The sequence below is a fragment of the Mesoplodon bidens genome (genome assembly GCF_964165515.1).
Source record: "Mesoplodon bidens genome assembly, chromosome: 1".
NCBI classification, from domain to species: domain Eukaryota; kingdom Metazoa; phylum Chordata; class Mammalia; order Artiodactyla; family Ziphiidae; genus Mesoplodon; species Mesoplodon bidens.
The window spans coordinates 36399838-36419337 of record NC_138176.1 but is presented as its reverse complement, the minus strand read 5'-3'; the positions used below and the strand labels follow the sequence as shown (position 1 = coordinate 36419337).

General features: G+C 40.2%; 1 protein-coding gene across 1 annotated transcript; it reads right to left on the bottom strand.

Moving 5' to 3' along the window:
• Positions 1–1264: 1264 nt before the first annotated feature.
• Positions 1265–5833, bottom strand: PPP1R3C (protein phosphatase 1 regulatory subunit 3C). The gene is made up of 2 exons (XM_081242604.1): positions 5752–5833; positions 1265–3717 (listed from the first exon to the last, which is right to left on the bottom strand). Exons 1-2 carry the CDS (start codon positions 5763–5765, stop codon positions 2778–2780), a joined length of 954 nt encoding a protein of 317 aa, XP_081098730.1. The 5' UTR covers positions 5766–5833; the 3' UTR covers positions 1265–2777.
• Between the last annotated feature and the right edge of the window lie 13667 nt (positions 5834–19500).

Sequence of the window (19500 nt, the reverse complement as noted above, 5' to 3'; positions counted from 1 at the left end):
GTACCATTTTTCTAGATTCCACGTATATGCGTTAATATACCTATTTGCAGGGCAGGAATAGAGACATAGACATAGAGAACGGACATGTGGAGACTGGGGGAAGGGGGAAAGGGAGGTGGGACGAACTGGGAGATTAGAATTGACATATATACACTACCATGTGTAAAATAGATAACTAGCAGGAACATGCTATAAAGCACAGGAAGCTCAGCTTGGGGCTCTATGAAGACCTAGGTGGGATGGTGGGGGGGCGGTGGTGGGAGGGAGGTCCAAGAGGGAGGGGATATATGTATACATATAGCTGATTCACTTCACTATACAGCAGAAACTAACACAACATTGTAAAGCAATTTTACTCCAATTTTTAAAAAAGCAAGTATAGCCCATCTATAAAGGAGGCAGCTGCTACTCAACTCCAGGTCACCATGAGGAAAGACCTTGCAACTTTTTGAGAAAAAAGGAAATCTAGATTTTTTTTTTTTAATGTAGCCTGCTGATGGTCTGCTCTTGGAAATAAATTCTGTTTAAAAAAAAAAAAAACAGAAAGAAACCAAAAGTATCCAAAAAAAAATCTGCAGCCAGATACAGCCTGTAGGCCTATAGTTTACAACTTCTGATCAAGAGGCTGTTACGATATGATTAAATTTGTTTTTCATAATTGGGCCTTTCTAGGTTGGTCATTTATTCCCCCTTAAGTTACACTGTGCAGAAGCCATTTTTGGCATTTTAGGCAAGAACTGAAGCTACGACTTTGGTTCCTAGACCCGCTGCCTCATACCCCACGGAGCTGAGCTCCCCCTCCGTCTGGGACTGATGCCCACTGCCCCTCCCTACACCCTCCATGCAGCTCCAAGCTTTGCCCCTTCAGGAGGGAGCCAGATCTCAGGAGGTAGAAGCCACTCCAGCCCTTCCCACACCATCCCTTCCCCCATTTCAAAGACTCTCGAGAGGTGGTCCCCAAGATAAACCTGACCCAGCAGAGAGTACACGTGATGAGCAGTCAGCACAGATGGGCACAGTCAGGGGGACAGTCCCAGCAGCTCAAGTCACTGGCCCTGGACCCCAGCCCCAATGGTCAGGAGGTGGAAATTCTCACTAATGAGGCTGGGACCACGTGAATACCTTCAGGTGGATCCAATTCCTGGTCCAAACTAACCTTGCTCAGTTGTTCTTAAACAAATCAGGAGAATATCAGTGGATGGTTTCTTATTGAACTAACTGTGGCTTTGAGAAAGAAAACATACTCAGATCTTATATCAAACATTTTTATTTTTAAAGTGAGAAGTCCACAGAGGATAGCTATAGGAGAGTGAAATATTTAGAGCAGAAACATTGTGGGTGCTATAGCCAAACTTCAAATATTGTCATAGCAGAGTTATTCCCCTAGTACGCTTCCAGCATGGTAGATCACGTGTTAAAATTAACTGCATTCTCGGAACACCTCAGTGGACGTGCACAATGATAGAAGCAGACATTCAGAGGCTCCTGTTCTGAGGATTTTACAGAATGGATTTAGGCACACTCCAAAACAAGTATATTACAACACACCCAAAACAATTCACATTCATTAAAAAAAAATGTTGACTTTAAAGATATGGGTAGGAAGACTTAAAATAACAAGAAGAATATAGGCAAGAAACAGAAATGGCTACTTTTATGTGCAAGGTACTGGATTCTTAAATTGAGAATCAGTGTCAATCCTCACTTCCAACATCACATCGAAAAAGTGTGGCAGAAAAATGAGTCACCTTCAATATGAAGGATGCGAGTTGTGTACACTGACAACACTCTTGAAGATACAACAGTTTTGCAGGAGGAATGCCAGCATACAGAGTGGGCCTTCTTATGAGGCCAAACGCTCACAGGTTATCCGAGGACCCTTCACATACTTGGGTTAAGCAACTACAACATTCTGGTTTAATCAAGGCACTGGCAAAGAGCGATCCTTGACATGACATAGAGTCCCTACAAGTTGTTGGCCAATGATGATGGCATGGGTTTTTTGGTCAGGCAGCATCTATACTGAGAACCCAAGCATGGTACCTTGATCACAAGCAAGGTCACTTATCCCATTAGGACTGCAAAGCCAGATTTGCTTAAGCTTTCCCCAAATCGTGATTTTTGTTAAGTCACATTTGAACAGAAAGGCTTTGCGTACAATCTTGATTCCCCAGAATTATAATTCACTTTCCCCAATACCACCCAACACTCCTAAAGTTTGTTTGGGTTTTTCTCCACAAGAATACATAGAATGGATGTTTCTCTCCCCTCTACAAATTACTTCCCTGGGAGAGAACTGTAAAACCAACTTAAAAACACAAAATAACCTTACATTTTCTCACCGACAGTTAAGTATCAGACCTCTCGCTCCTACTCTGACATGAGCTGCAGAGCCCTTTGGGTATACTTTTCAGACATTGCTCATACCATTAACACAGCTTTCTGTCACCATCCACTGTCCTTCCTCAACCTTTTCTTGCCCAACGTGAAAGCCAGTGAATTGAGAGGGAAGGAGAAAAGGGCATTGACGATGTATTACTTTTATGAACATAGGGTTTCCAGGCTGTTACTTGATCCTCCACAGCAAAACGGGGCAGCAGCATCCATACAGAACCCCACACTAAATTCTCTAGGGGGCTATCTTTTTTGTAGCCAGGTCTCAAAAGTTCCAAGCTAAACCTACTGAAGGAAAGTAGCAATGCCTTCCTAATATTAAGCAACACAGACCTAGAATTACATGGGGAGTAAGGTCAAGACCAGCCACTAGGTTGCTTCATTCATCGGTAAGAGGACAAGTTCTCCATCCTCCCCCAGCTCTGCCATTCTGGGAAGAGCCCGCTGGCCAGCCTCGGGCTGCCGAAGACTGTCGACTCCAGCTCGGCCTTGGGGGACACCTGGTGGAAGGTGCAGTCCTGGGCTGCCCTCTGCGTCTGCACTCCATCAGGTTTCCACTGTGCGTGGACAATTCTGTAATTCTGACCCTCATTGTTGTCCCAGAAGACCCGCCCGTTAGCATGGTACGAGATGCAGAACTCAATTTTCTCCTTCGTTGGGATGACGGAGGGTAGGTCAATGGCAAACGAGAAGGTGTCACTCTCGGAGCCACCATACACATTTTTCATGTAGACGCAGTCCACATCTGTGTAGCTCTGCCAGGTATCAAAAGTGATCCGGATCTGAACCTTCTTCTCAAAGCTCATGTTTTTCACCTTCACAGTCCCCGTCACCGTTCGCTCCTGCAAAGAGCAGTTCTCCAGGCAGACAGAGTTCTTCTGGAAGTGGTTCCGAAAACTTAAGTAATCAGCTGAAGGCTGAGGGAAATCTAAGATCAAGTTTTTCTCCTCGTGGAGTTTTAAGCCTGAGGAGATATCGTTCAGGTCCAAGAGGTCAAACTGGAGATCCCACACTGGCTCTTCCGGAAGGTCCGAGAAGACGTGGATGGCGGTGAGGGAGAGGCCCTTGGAGTCCGCAAACACCACCCGCTTCTTGGCTTGGTTGTGTGAAGGCTTCCAGTCATTCTGTGTTTTGGCTTCCTGTTTTATGTTGAGACACGGCTTCAGAGGCTTTAATTTGTTCACAAAATTTCTTCGTTGGAAGTCATCATAAGGGCCCAGGAAGCTCTTCAGAGGTGGGGAATGAGCCAAGCAGAGCCTCATAGCCACATCCACGGGCATGACTGAACTTGTCAAAGGCCGTGGATCTAAAACCTGGATCATTCTGGAATACAAAAAGAAGAGGGGTTATCATCTGCACCTGGAATGCACTTCCCCTGGTCCCAAATATATGTGTAATATTTTTGTTGGCTAAGTTATAGTCAGCACAGTAAGTTTCAAGGAGGTGCTCTCATATGTAGTGAAGGAATACAGTATTAGGTGATGACAGGTGCATCTTATGTTTGGCTCTACCCTTGACTGGCTATAGGCCGTGGGTTAAAACACTTGGGGTCTCAGTTTCTCCACCTGAGACATAAAAGATTTGGATGGGATCATGTCTAATACAGCTCTAAAACCATTTGGTCTGTTCTGGACCAGTGGTTCTCAAACCTGTCTGTTCACAATGGCCTAGGGAGTTGGGTTTCTTCCTTTTTCTTTAATGCCGAATCCTAGGACTTAAAGCCACTAATGCAGAACCTCTGCGAATGGGGCCAAGGAGGTAAATATGTTCTTAAAGCTTCCCAGGTGATCTAATGACCAGATAGGTTCTAGAACCAAAGTTCTCTCTCCACTGTGCTCCCTCAACTGCTTTGATGATTTTGCTATTGAATTGATTACACTTCTCTGGTATAGTAATCCACTTGAAAAGAAAAAAACAGCAATAAAAACTCTCATGGAATGGCTTTGAGAGTGAGGGGCTAGAAAGAGTGAATCAGAGGATTATCTTTGCACTTTCATTATCATGCTCTTCCTCATTTTACACAAATAAGCCACTGAAGTGCAAGCCAGCAATTGGTGAACTTAAAAAAAAACTTTACATAATCTGTATTTCACAAAGAAAGACATCCATGTCAAGTCCACATTTAAGTGGAAAAAGTTGATGACTTGAAAATGGGGCTGTTTTCAACATGTGCTATATATATATGAACTTATAAATGTTGAAAAGTGTAATAGGAAGCACAACAAAAAGATAACAATTATCTCTGGGTGATAGGTGATCTATATTTGCCTTTGTACTTTTTTGGTATTTTCTAATGTTTTGTCAGTGGATATTTATAACCAGAAAGATAATAAAGCTATTTAAAATTTAAACGTAACTATGCTCCGCAATACTAAATCAAGAAGTATCCATCAAGAAAGATATTTTTTCTGGCCTTTAGCCCTGAGTATATTGCCAAGCTTATGGACATTTTTCCCCTATCCTAGCCTTCAGATAAGAGGTGTGTGTATACTGTATGTGACATTTCTCAGTCTGGCTTTAGTAACTGTCTTCCCAGCAGCTCTAAGCACAAAGGCAAATGGTCATTATCATAAGATGGATAATAAAAGAACATTCAGAGAATTTACTTTATTAGACTTGGGATTTTTCTGGGAGACCTACAAACTTAGAACAAACAAATGAAAGAGAAAGTTATATTTGTGGGTCTAATAATAGTGAACAGGCAGGATTTTTAGAGAGGTCTGCTAAGTTATGTCTAGAGGAGCTATTTAAGTAGTTTTGCGGGGGGCGGGGGTGTTTGGGAGGTTTGTTTTGTATTTTCATATTTTGCACTTATAGAAAGACAGTTTAAGGATACGGAGATTTCCCCGGAATTTTAAGTCCTGCCCCAGAGTTTAAAAATAATCATTTGCTCAAACTCTGAGACTGAGTTTTCTAATGGCAAACCGTCATAAGAAGAACGAAAGAGGACCAAGGAATGCGAACATCGTCCTGTAGTTATTCCCAAAGCTAAACTACCCAACCAGCAATCTCAGAGTGCTATTCCCAGGAGTTAAGCGGCCCGAGTCCTTGAGACATTTGTGCAGGACCAAGAGATACGGTCGGAATCCATGAGGGAATCAGAACTCAAGCTGACTCACGTTAGGACAGTTTCTAGTTTAAGATGCCGTTTACCAAAATCAGCTCTGCCTAAGAAGCACAGGGCAAATCTCCACACCTCCGAGGCCACCCCGGTGCCAGATTCCAAGTCCGCAGCCAGTCAACCCGCCCTCCCCTAGGGTCTTCATGTGCGGTGATGACAGAAGGAAAACGCAGCCCAACTTCCCTGCAGCTGCGCGCTCCCTGTGCTCCGGGGCGGGGAATCTACAGGGAACCTACCTGGTGCAGCTCATTAGGCAGAGGGGCGGCGGGACTCCGCTGCCTGCGCGAGTTCGCACCCGGCTCCCAGCAGCCCCGGCTTGGCTGCAGCTCTGGCGGATTGCGGGTGCAGCGCCCGAGAGGCCGCTTATCTGCTCGGGACCACGTGAGCCGACGGCTGGGACCAATCGCCGGGCCGCGAGCTCGAAGGCGCGACCAACCAGCTCTCAGCTGGGGCGCTAGCCCTCGCCCGGGACGTGACGGCGGTAACGGAGGACTGGCGGGGCGCTGGGGGCGCTCGGAGACCCCCGGCCAGCTGGCCTGAGTCGCGTTAACAGGAACCCCGGGCGAGGCGCCGTGGAGGCAGCACCGTAGCGCAAGTAGCGGGTGCAGGCCAGGAGAAAATTCAGCAAACCTGCCCCAGGCCGGGCGCCAGCACAGCGGGGCTGCGGGGAAGGAGATGCCTTTCACTTCTAGAGGCTTCTGTATACAGTTAATCTGAGCGCAGAACGTTGTGGCTTGTTCCAAATGTGTGTGTGTGGATATAGATATAGATAGATATAGATATAGATATAGATGATATAGATACACGCAAATATATTTCAAACATATATATTTGAAATGTTTATCTTGTTCACTGCTTGGTGCATCGGCTCATGTTCTCCCTTTCCTTGCCCTGAGCAAGCAGAAGTTGGCTGTATATTTTGGAGTTAGGGTGAACCCACAAATGCACCACACAGTAGACTGCTTCTCTAACTAATGTTGTTAATAAACCATGTTAGCCCTGTTATAAGACAGTGAGAAGGCATTCACTTAAAAGGCACTTTGTATTTCAATCTATTCTTCAGTTTTTCTCCCTGGAAAACTAAAGCCAGAAATGAAATGGCCTTTTTCGCTTGTGTGGCAGGTCAGCCACAGAGCCAGTGGTCAACCCAAATCCCTCGACTCGGTTCTGACGTCCTCTGGCAGTGATGTGAAAACCAAAATGTTAAAATAGCACACTGTAAGTTTCATGATTCTCCCGGGCCAGTTACCCTCGCTGAGGTTTTGGAATTTTGTTCAGGTTGGGGAGGTTTTAGACCATCAGTTAAAACCATAGAATTAAATTTCTAAGTCTAGTACAAATTATTTTTATAAAACCCATGTCCTCGTTCTGCTCTCAACTTAGTTATCCAGTAGTCCATTAAAATGTACAAAATGTTCAACATAAAATGTACAAAAATCCCTGTGTCTTTTAAATCACTGTCAAACAGTGGAATTGTTAAAATGGTATGATTAAAGAAAAAGAAACTCACGCTGAATAACACTGGGGAAGGTACTTAATGCTTGGGCTTGACATCCAACTAAGAGCAGATCTTCTAGTCTCTCAGACCAACCAAAACTAGCTGAAGGGGCACAGTCTTTGGAGCTGACACTTTCAAATCTAGGCAAGTTCTAGCCTCAACTCCCTCACCTGTAAAATGGAGATAGTGAAGTTGTTCTTAGGATTAAATGATATTGTGCGTACGAGAAAACTCAGTGTAGTTTCTCAGTATGTGTTCAACTATCCTATGTTGAGCTAAGGAGTGTATATTACCAATTAAAGTTAATGGAGAAACATAAAATAAGAAGAATAAATTGTGATCCCATTTTAGGGGTAAGATGTGCACTCAGAAAAGAGAATACGCTCAACCAAAATGTTAACAGTGCTTAATTTTGGACAGTGATATTATGAGTAATTAAAATTTTCTTTGTCATTTTGCTTCTCTTTATTTTTTACTTTTTCTGCAAAGAACATGGACTTTTTCTGTAACTGAGAAATCTTTAACTGACTTAAGACTTTCAGATTCAACTAACATGTATAGCCTACCTACTAGGTGCCAAGAACTGTGTTGGAAGCTTTGACATGCTTACACCATCTACTCACGTCCTTTTGAGTTTGGGTTTCTTTCCATTCAAGCTACTTTCTCTTCTGCCCCCTGGTGCTGACTGATGCCATAAAAGCCACCTCTCCAAACTCCTTAAAACAGAAATCAGGTATACAGGGATCTCACCAAAGGAGAGTCAACACTCAATAAACTTCTAAACTGCATGATCCAGGCCTCCCACTTCTTCCTCCCCCACCAGATTTATTGAGATGTAATTGACATATAACATTATGTAGGTTTAGAGTGTACAAGGTATTGATTTGATATATTGCAAAATGATGTTAAGTTACCACCATAACACTAGCTAAAGCCTCCATCAAGTCACATAATTACCGTTTCCTTTTTATGGTAAGAACATTTAAGATATATTCTCTTAGCAACTTTCAAGTGTATAATAAATAATACAGTATTATTAACCATGTGGTACATTAGATGCCTAGAAGTTTATACTCTTTGACCATCTCCCCATTTTCCCTACACGCCCAACCCCTGATAACCACCATTCTACTCTCTGTTTCTATGAGTTCAGCTTTTTTAGATTCCATATATATGTGAGATCATATGGGATTTGTTTTTCTCTGCCTGACTTATTTCACCTAGCAGAATCAGGCCCCTCATTTCTATGTCCTTCCTGGCTTTTACTGCCCTTCATCATGGGATGAGAGGGACTGGAATGGAATCAGCGTTCTTAGTCATGAGTTGCCCCAGTGAAGACATGGTGGATTAGGAATTGTGGGGAGGTTTCTTATTATTTGTAGGTTTTCTCCAGCCGTGGTTTAACAGCATCCAAACATTGCTTGTCCTACCCATCTTAATAATAAATCTACTGATGAGAGCTTCTTGATCTGTGCAGTGTTTCTAGCCATGACAGGGGTTGCAAGGACTCATAAGCCAGAGCCCCTTGACCTTGAGAATGCTACAATCTTTATTATAGAAACCCAAATTTAAACTCATGAAATACCCAGAGAACATTTTAAGGTGCTACAAAGCAAGGGGCTGATGATGGGTGGCTTATACAAATGGGTCTCTTCCAGCATCCGTCCAACACATTACCAGACATGCCCTTGTGGGAAAAACACCCTGGGGGGCAGAGAGTCCCAGGTTGTCAACTCATTTTCTCCAACCTAGCCCTTTTTTTCAGTGCCCAATCAAGAAAGTGCTTGAATAATATTCAGTGCCCAATCAAGAAAGTGCTTGAATATTCAACTCTACAGTTATTAATATTAAAATGTCAGTACTCAGTAGTAACAGGATGAACCTTATAACTGATCTTTAAGCCCTGCCCTGTAGAAATAGTGAGGTTAAGAACTGCTTGTTTTGATGAAAAGAACTGAGATTTCTATTTCTGAAATAAAGAAAGGAGCCAGTTCACATGTCTCCAGGAATAGTAAGCTCTCTCTTACACTAACTCCTTCTGCCTTCTTTAGCCACATTGGATGGGAACACCAATATTAGGTGAAGGAGTGTGTAATTTTTTAAAAAAACAAAGACACTTACATAAGCTTACTTTGGGTCAGGAGCTGTTTTCAGCACTTTACAAATAAATATTAACTCATGTAATATTTATAAGAATCCAAGTAGGTCGAAACCATGATGTTTATCCACATTTCAAGGTGAGGAAACTGAGGAGGTCTGGGAGTTTAAGTAACTTGTCCAAGATCATGTAGCTAGTAGATGACAAGATCAGGTTTCAAAACCCTCTAGAGTCCATGCTCCAAGTGTATGAGTTGCTCTGAAAAGAACAAGCACCACACTGGTACCCACCAAGACCAAAAAAGATGGTCTGTAGAAGGCCAGGGAGCTTCAGAAAGGGGAGGGCTCCCTGAGGAATACAGATGGACGCTTTAAGGAGGAAGTGAGACTTGGGAATTGTCAAGAATTTACCTATGGTGGAGTATCATCTTTAGGGCATTTAGATGATAAGAATCCAGCTAGTATGGCTCAACCAAAGAGAGAGAAAATGAGATCACAATTGAAATGGTACCAGCATCCCACAATTCTATTCAAAGAACATATTCCCAGAGGCTAAGAGAAGGAATTAAAAGTGTTGCTGAGTAGACTATACTATTGGCCATTATGGTTGCACTGAAAGAATTTTCAGTATCATTTTCACTGCATGGATTTTTTTAGTTTAAAAAAATCTCTAATTTTAAAACATCCCTGTAAGAGAACAATCTGGGTGCAGTTGTGAATGCACAGTTGTTGCTACCAAGAGTAAGTGGTTAAAGAAAGTGCAAGACACCACCTGAGACATGTAGAGTATCTCAGGTGAGGTGAAGAGGAAGGAGAAGGGAGGGGGAACAAAAAAGGGTGATACACTTAACCTCTCTAATAATCTATTGGGAAGATGGACACAGAGGTTAAAAGACCAGTAACCATACCAGGTTGGCTGAGTGGCAAATGGGTCGTGTGAACATAATGCACCTTTGCTATATGTGCTTCAGGACGTTAGAAAAAGGAGAGGCCTCCAGGGGCCAGGATGGCCAATGAGGACCAGGATATGCAGGGTAACAGCAAGGAGAGCAGTTTGCTAGAGGTGAGGATTCAGGCTGGGGGAATAGCAGGGAAGGATCAAAGGAGAGAGACCCTTTAAGTTTATATTATTTTTAAAATTCCCTGGACTATCTTGAACAAAATAGGAGATCTGAGTGATACAAAAGGAAATTAGCAAAGAATTAAATAATAATCTGACTGGAGGGGTGAAACCATTCTCTAACATTGCTAGTTACATCTTCAAGTTTCTGCAGTTTCTCCATATTCATTGAAGGATTAGGGTGAAGAAAAGTAGAAGTTAGAAAGGACCTATGAAGAAAACTTTAAACCACTATGGAAGGGCTTTTTAAAAGGTTTTGATGTGAATATTATGGAGGATGGGAGAGGGAATAAACAGGAACTACCCAAAATGTACTAAAGTTCATATGAAACATCAGCATAGGAAAAATCAAATTGGGAAGAAGGAATATTTTGAAAAAGAATAATGAGGATGTACTAGCCCTATCAGCGTAAAATTTATTATAAATTTAGAGTGTTTTAAAAAGTTAGTATTGGTGTATGAATAAAGAGTCAGATCAGTGAGATTAGAGTCCATGCACAGACATTCTTACATAAGAGAATTTAATTTATGATACGGGTGGGCATGTCTAATAATGGAAGAGGAAAAAATGGATTATTCAATAAATGGGCAACTGGCTGTCCATTGGGAGGGGTGGAATGGACAGATGTGTACAGGAAACTGTTTTCAATTTATGCCTCTATGGAGAGGGATGAATGTGCTTTGAGGACATGGCAACGTACCCCAATAGACACCTCCATAGGGAATTCTGCAAGGGTACTGCTGGTTCAACATGCTCTGGGCACTGTAATTTTTGTGACTTGGAGAGTTTTCTTTTTAACTCAGGGCTATGGGAAAGAGAAAAAGTATTGGGACAATCAGTGAATCCAGTCAGTAAGAGAGAAATGACACAACGAACACCCTAAAATCCTGTCCTTCTCCATCTCCAGTTCCTCCTCCCTGGAGAAGACCCTTCCTGGGCATGGCTGACTGGGTTTGTCATGCCGGGTGGGTCTGATGCTCTGTGCTTGTTCTCATGGCTCTGTCTGGGCCAAGATACCCTCCTTTAGTTTCAGTCCCATATTTTGCTAAATCTTAGCATGCTGAATCATTGTGAATTTGCATTCTGATTCTTTGTTGCAAACTTAAAGCCTGTGAGACGCAGGTACTCTCTAACCACTCTACTCACCAGGCTAATTTGTCTAAAGACAGGTATTTTTCTGCTGTGTAAACTGGCTTTTGGACTCCGCTGCCAACTATGGCTACTAGAGGAGTTTTGGCAGAAGGAATCCAAACTGAATACAGATCCCTCATTTACAAGGTACCACACTTCCTTTCTTATGTGACGAAATTAAACTTCTCTACCCATCCATTCCCCACGCACACGCACAAACACATCACATCACAAACACCACCCCCAGCTCTGGACATAACTATTCATAACTACTTGTTCCAATAGATGTTTAAAACTCTTCAGACCCTTCTTTTAAGCTATGCTATAGTACCTCCCTGAACCATGGAGGGAAAAAGCAAATTTGTTCTAAGACACGGATGGCTTTGTGTCTATCAGAGAACTCTTGCTGTTTACTTGCTACATGCCCTCTCTGACTTGGTGGAAAGTTCCAACTGGGGGAAGTTGGGGAAGGTGAATAATTTTCCAAAACCTACTGAGACAACTCATTTCACTAGGGCTTTAATATTTGTCTGAAGTATAATAAATCCTCTAGAATACCAACCACAGCTTTAAAAACTCATTTCAAAGCCAACTTTCTCCAATCCTTGTTTTACTCTCTATTAGTAAGGTATTAATATTTTTTAACTGAACAACAGTGAAACTTTTAAGTCACTCAGTAAAATCGGCAATTATTTGAGATCACCAATAGGAGGACAAAACACTTAAAAATTCCCTCATTTCTCCTGTCAAAAAACCACCTCCTGTAGTTGAAAGTAATAATGTTGCACAAAAAAGCATTAGGTCTTGCTTTCCTGCATACAGAATTGAGCTCTGGTTGTCACCGAGTTTTTGGAGCCCAGACAATTAGTGATTAAAAGGGAAGTTTTTCCTTTCAGAAGAAGTGACAGAAAAAAAGAAAATTAAGATTAATAAGAACAAACTACATATTCAACACTCTTTTAGGTCCTTTCATGTATTTTATGATATAATCACTGGCTACAGTACTGATACAATATAATGCTTTTTTTTTTTTTTAAGAATAAGCACTTTATTTATTTATTTATTTATTTATTTATTTATTTAGCCATGCCACACAGCTTGCAGGATCTTAGTTCCCTGATCAGGGATCAAACCCGTGTCCCCTGCACAGAGTCCTAACCACTGGACCTCCAGGGAATTCCCTATGATGCATCTTTTAAATTAAGTGTTATTAAAGAGAAAAATAGAAGACTATGGCTTAAAAGAGGACAAAAGATGATTGCTTCCCTCCTGCCCCACCCCCATATCCAAAGTTTTGACACTATTTATGGAAGTAGTCTTCTCTATGGTTGATTTTGGAAGAGGTTCTTATTTTGCAAGCTACACACAGAAATGCAAGATTTGATTGGTAAAGATTACAGGGGCAGCATCTGAGCAGTAACATTTTGCATGTGAGTAATCCTTTCAACTTTTTAAATGCCTTCACATCCTTTATTTCATTTCATCTTCATTAAAACCCTGTGAAGCCAATCTTATTTTTATTCCATCTAACAGATGGGGAAACTGAGACTCAGGAAGACTGAATGACTACAGTAGGGTTCGCAACTGTCAAGTGATGGAGTCAGGCTTCAGTGCCAAGATCTAACCTTATCTGAGTCTTGAGGACATGGGGAGGGGGAAGGGTAAGCTGGGACAAAGTGAGAGAGTGGCATGGACATATGTCCACTACCAAATGTAAAACAGATAAAGCAGCCACATAACACAGGGAGATCAGCTTGGTGCTTTGTGACCACCTAGAGGGGTGGGATAGAAAGGGTGGGAGGGAGGGAGACACAAGAGGGAAGAGATATGGGAACATGTGTATATGTATAACTGATTCACTTTGTTATAAAACAAAAACTAACACACCATTGTAAAGCAATTATACTCCAATAAAGATGTTTAAGTAAATAAATAAATAATGTTGCAATGAACATAGGGATGTATATATCTTTTTGAATTCATGTTTTTGTTTTCTTTGGAAAAACACCCAGAAGTGGAATTGCTGGATTGTATGATATGATAATTCTATTTTTAATTTTTCAAGGAACCTCTATACTGTTTTCCATACTGGCTGCACTAATTTATATTCCACCAACAGTGCACAAGTGTTCTCTTTTCTCCACATGCTCACCAGCACCTAATCACTTAAGTGATTATCTTTTCTTCTGCAATGTTTAACCTGTTGTTAATCCATCTAGTGAATTTTTCATTTCAGATGTCATATTTTTCATCTCTAGAAGTTCCATTTGTTGGGGTTTGGTTTGTTTGGTTTTTTTCTTTGTATCTTCAATTTCTCTCCTCACTGTCTTCATGTTTTCCTTTAAATACTTGAACATAATTATAGTAGCTGTTTTAACATCCTAGTCTGCTAATTTTATCATCCCTATCATTTCTGGATCTATTTCTATTGACCTTTATTTTTTCCTGGTTACAGGTCACAGTTTCCTTCTTCTTGGCATGCCTAGTGGTTTTTTATTGGATGCTGAATGCTATAATTTTAAGTTTCAAGTGACTAGATTTCACTGCCGTCTTTTAAAGAGTGTCAGACTTTGTTCTGGTAAGTAGAATATCATGTTCTAAAATCATACAGTTTGTAGGCTTTTGTGAGTTGTCTTATCACTCTACATAGTGCTTTTGAAATTCATCCATATTGTTGCATGTATCAGTAGTTTGGTTTTTCTTACTGCAGAATAGTATTCCACTGTATGGGTGTACCACAATCTGTTTATCCATTCACCAGTGGATGGACTTTTAGACTTTTTATTTCCAGTTTTGTGCTATTATAAATAAATATGCTATAAAAATTTAGGTATAGGCCTTTGTGTGGACAAATGCTTTCAGTCCCTTGAGTAAATTTCTGAGTGTGAAATTGCTGAATCATCTGATAAATGTATGTTTAAGTCTATAAAAATGCCAAACTGTTTTCCAAAGTTGCTGTGCTATTTTTTATTCCCACCAGGAAGATTTGAGAGCTCTGGCTGCTCCACATCTTTGCCAGAATTTGTATTGTCAGTGTGTTCTTTGACGTCTTATTATTGAGCTGAAAGAGTTATTTATATATTCTGGATACAACTACTTTATTAGATATATAGTTTGCAAATATTCTTCCTCCCAGTGTGCACCTTGCTTTTCATTTTCTTAATGTTGTCTTTCAAAGGGCAGAAGTTTTTTATTTTGACAAAACCCATTTTATCAATTTTCTTTTATGGTTCATGTGTTTTATGTCCTATTTAAGAAATCTTTACTTAACCCAAGTTTATAAAGATTTCCTCCTATGTTTCTATGTTTTCTTCCAGAAGTTTTGTAGCTTTAGCTCTTCAATTTTTGTGTCTATAATCCATTTCAGTTTGATCTCTTTGAAGATGTGAGGTGAGAGGCAAGTTGTTGTTGTCATTATTCCTGTTACCCTTTTGTTTTTGTTTTCACATACAGACTTCCAATTGCTCCAGCCCCATTTATTTAAAAAGCAATCTTTCTCCATTGAATTTCCTTTGCACCTTTGTCAAAATTCATCTGATCATTTGGGTCTATTTCCGGGGTTTCTATTCTGTTCCATTATTCAATAAGACTATTATCCTGCCATTATCACACTTTCTTGATTATTATGACTTTATGTTAAGTCTGAAATCAGGTAGTGTGAGTCATCAACTTTGTTCTTATCTTTCAAATGTATGTGCTAAAGTTTTATTTAAATTTTTTCATGTATATTCATAAATTGAACTACAGAGCATTCTGTGCTACATTTTGCAGATTTTAGTATTAAAGTTATGTTTGTTTCATAATATTAATTGAGGAACTTTCCATACTTATCTAGGGTCTGAAATAATTTGACTAACATACAAATTAATTCTTCTTTGAAGCTCAGAGGAATTCAGTTATAAAACAAGTAGGTTTTTTTTTTCTTAAAGGGAAAGTTTAACAATCTTTTCCACCTCTCCTATTATTTTTGGTTTTTTATCTCTTCTTGCACCAATTTTGCTCATTTATATTTTGCCAGAAAATTATTCATATTGTTACATGCCCAAGATCAGACAGCTAATTATAGCAGAGCCAGGATTTGAACCTAAAATGTCAGGCTCCAGAGTCCCTGCATCAACCACTAGATAACAGGAAATACTGATACACAGTGACCTTTAAATTCAGGAAATAATTTGATAAAGTCTTTCATGATATCCTTGTGAACAACATGAAGAAACCTGAGTTGGGCTTCCCTGGTGGCGCAGTGGTTGAGAGTCCACCTGCCAATGCAGGGGACACGGGTTTGTGCCCCGGTCCTGGAGGATCCCACATGCCGCGGAGTGGCTGGGCCCGTGAGCCATGGCCGCTGAGCCTGCGCGTCCGGAGCCTGTGCTCCACAATGGGAGAGGCCACAACAGTGAGAGGCCCGCATACCGCAAAAAAAAAAAAAAAAAAAAAAAAAAAGAAGAAACCTGAGCTACAAAACCTGCTGACCAACATTACCCAAAGAGAGTCCATCGTAGCTCTCTTCTTTAAACCCATCAAGAAAGAAAATAATAAAGGGCTTAACATAGAGATCCAAAGACATGGATGAGAACCTAAAATGTAATTCCTGAACTTGCAAATGATGCAAAAGTACATCTGATAGCTTAATGGAAAAACAGAACTCAAGGGACTTCCCTGGTGGTCCAGTGGTTAAGAATCTGCCTTCCAATGCAGGGGACTCAGGTTCAATCCCTGGTTGGGGAACTAAGATCCCACATGCCGCAGGGCAACTAAGCCTGCACGCTGCAATTTCTGAGCCCGTGCCACAACTAGAGAGAAGCCCATGTGCCACAACAAAGATCCTGCATGCTGCAACTAAGACCCAATACAGCCAAAAATAAAAATAAATAAATTAAATTAATATTAAAAAACAAAAATCAGAAAATCTTCCCCACTGCAACCCAGTCAATCAAACAAGTGTCAGCTGAACAGATTATAGGCCCCACAAGAGCAAAGGCCAAGTGTGTTTTATTCATCCATGTAAACAGAGCTCCCAGCAGAATTGTAGCTGCTTAGTAAATATTTTTTAACATTTATTGGAAGAAAAATATATACATTACTGATCTTCAACAACTGCACAAGTTTAGACTGAAGATGACATGATTAAACAATGAGACAAGTGGAAAATACAAGTTTTGGTTTGTCACGAGTTCAGTATAAATCAATAGTGTGATGGTGCAGATTTGGCATCAGGAAACTTAAGACTAGACCTTAAGGTAGGGTAAGTCACTCAAACTCACAGCAAAATAAAGCTAATAATAATCTAAAAGATTGTTTTGAGGGTAAGATCATTCACACAAAATTTTTTTGCAAACTACAAATGTCCATTATTAAGTACGTATTATTGTTATTAGATTATAAATCCCAACATTAAGCTAAGAAGCACTTTGAGCTTATCTGTAATTTCTCAGTTTTGGGGGGGTTGAAGATTAAGAGAGGGTAGATATGAAGTCCCTAGCAAGATATCTGAAGCATATTAAACATTTAATAAATCTTAGCATAAATGGATTATCCTTTCATATACAGGAGACTGTATATATAAGTATATATGTAATCATTTATACACATATATTTACATATATGGATGGATATATATCAAAATGTAAAGAGGTTTCCCTAGTTATACCCCAGTCACTCTTCTAGATACTGGAGAGACAATGAAGAATTAGATGAACAAAATACTGCCTTCAATTTTTTGTGATTTACTTCTCTCCATCTTCTCTCCCAGGTACAAGAATCACTTTTTAATTACAGAAGAAAAACCAAACTATAAAGACAATAAAAATATAATGGTTGCCAGGGATAGGGGGGAAGGAGGAGGGGGATGAGCTGCTGGAGCACAGAGGATTTTTAGGGCAATGAATTATATTATCATTTGGCAAAACCTATAGAATGTACAACACAAAGAGTGAAGCTTAATGTAAACTGTGGATTTTAGTTACTAATAATACATCAATATTGGTTCATCAATTTTTACAAATGTACAACATCAGTGCAAGATGTTAACAACAAAGGAAACTGAGAAGGGGAGGATATGGGAACACCATAATCTCTGCACAATTTTTCTGTAAACCTAAAACTGCCCCAAAAAATAAAGTCTGTTAGCTAAAAACAAAATATCTCTAAAAAAGAGAAGAAAAGAAAAAGAAAAACTAATGAAAGCTCTGGTTTGCTTAAGTGAACACTTTCCAAATACTAAATTGCAATTGCATTACTATTCCTGGCAGCAAACAACTAATGGCCTTTTATCCTTTTATGGCAAGAAATCTTCAGCTGCATCTCCCTTTTGGCCCCAAGTCTACTGAACTATAACAATAAAATGCCTGGTCAGGTATAGAAAAACCTCCTTGTTACCAATTTTTTTTATTATATGTGCTTTTATATTTGCTGATTACAGGCAATTAGTGGTTGCTTGGCAACGAAGTTTGGGGCTGTATTCCAGGTAGAGGTGAATTGTCTAAATAAAGCACCTCATTGTCTTCAGTGCTGGGTTTCCAAAGCCACGCCAGCATAACCACAGTTATGGAATTCTTCTTGGATTGAGTGACATTCACATCTGGCTCAGCTCTTTTCATATTCCTTCATTCAACACATATTTAACAAGTATCTATGGTGCGGGTCACCATGCTAGGTTCTGGAGGTAGAGTGGAGAATAAAGTGGACAATGTCCCTGTCCTCAAGGAGCTTGCATTCTAGTGGGGAGGAGGAAGGACAAGCAGTTAAATATAATTTTTCAGGGAATTCCCTAGTGGTCCAGTGGTTAGGACTTGGCGCTCTCACTGTGAAGGGCCCAGGTTCAATCCCCGGTCAGGAAACTAAAATCCCACAAGCCGCACCGCGAGGGCCAAAAAAAAATTTGTTTTCAATTATAACAATTAGGCAAAGCTGAAGATGAGTGCTATGAAGAAAAGTGAAGTAGAATAAGGAGATTTAAAGAATTTGGAAGAAAGTTTCTCTTTGTTCATTTTATAAGTGGTTAGTGAAGGCCCCTCTGAGGAGGTGATGGTTGAAGACAGCTGAATGAAATGGGGAGGGGGAAGAGCGTGCCATAGACAGAGCATTCTCTTAGGGAGAATATCAGAATTCCAGAGAACTTGGCCTGACAGTAAAAGAAATCATTATATGGTTAATTTTCAGGATTGAGCTGCAGATCGTTTGGTACTTTTCAGACACATTTGTCTGATGATTAATTTTATTTATTTATTTTGAACTAGGAATAAATTGACATATTTTATTAATAGAGGAGTCCTGTCCTTTCAGGCATGATTGTTTATTGATAATAATGAGCCAGTAATTAAAATTTTAACTGGAAGTAAATTGGCCCTAAGAGAAAAATCAGCCAGCCACCACTCAATTTTCTTCTACTAAGTTTTTGACAGAGAAATTAAGGCTTCAGTTACACTAGTCTGATCTTTTTCCCCTCTTTGAAGATGAGAAACTTTCATTTTAAAGAGTGTAGGGGCTATTTCCTTTTTTTTTTTTTTTTTTTTTTTTTTTTGCTGTACGCGGGCCTCTCACCGTTGTGGCCTCTCCTGTTGCGGAGCACAGGCTCCGGACGCGCAGGCCCAGCGGCCATGGCTCACGGGCCTAGCTGCTCCGCGGCATGTGGGATCTTCCCGGACCGGGGCACGAACCCGTGTCCCCTGCATCGGCAGGCGGACTCCCAACCACTGCGCCACCCAGGAAGCCCAGGGGCTATTTTCTATTGAAAGCTAAACCTTGTTAACATTTTGGTGTTCATTATTCTGAGGGTTTTTTTTTCCTGTACATAGTGTAGAAATTTTTTTTAACTTAAAATATTAGGATTATCATATACATTTTCCACATGCCTTTCTTACTTACTAATATATGGTACTCATGATTCCTTTTCATTAAATATTCTTCCAAAACATCATTTTAAATAATAGAAATATTTGAGGATCTATTATCTCCCATTCTCACCTACATTGGCTTTTATCTTTTCGTTTAACCCTTTGCTAATTTGGAGGATGAAAAGATATTTCCATTTTTACACTTTGCTAGTGAAGTTGAATTTTTTCATGTTAATTAATCCTTTTTCTATTATTTTTTCTTCTGTCTTTTCTACCAAAGTACTTCATTGATTTATAAAAGCT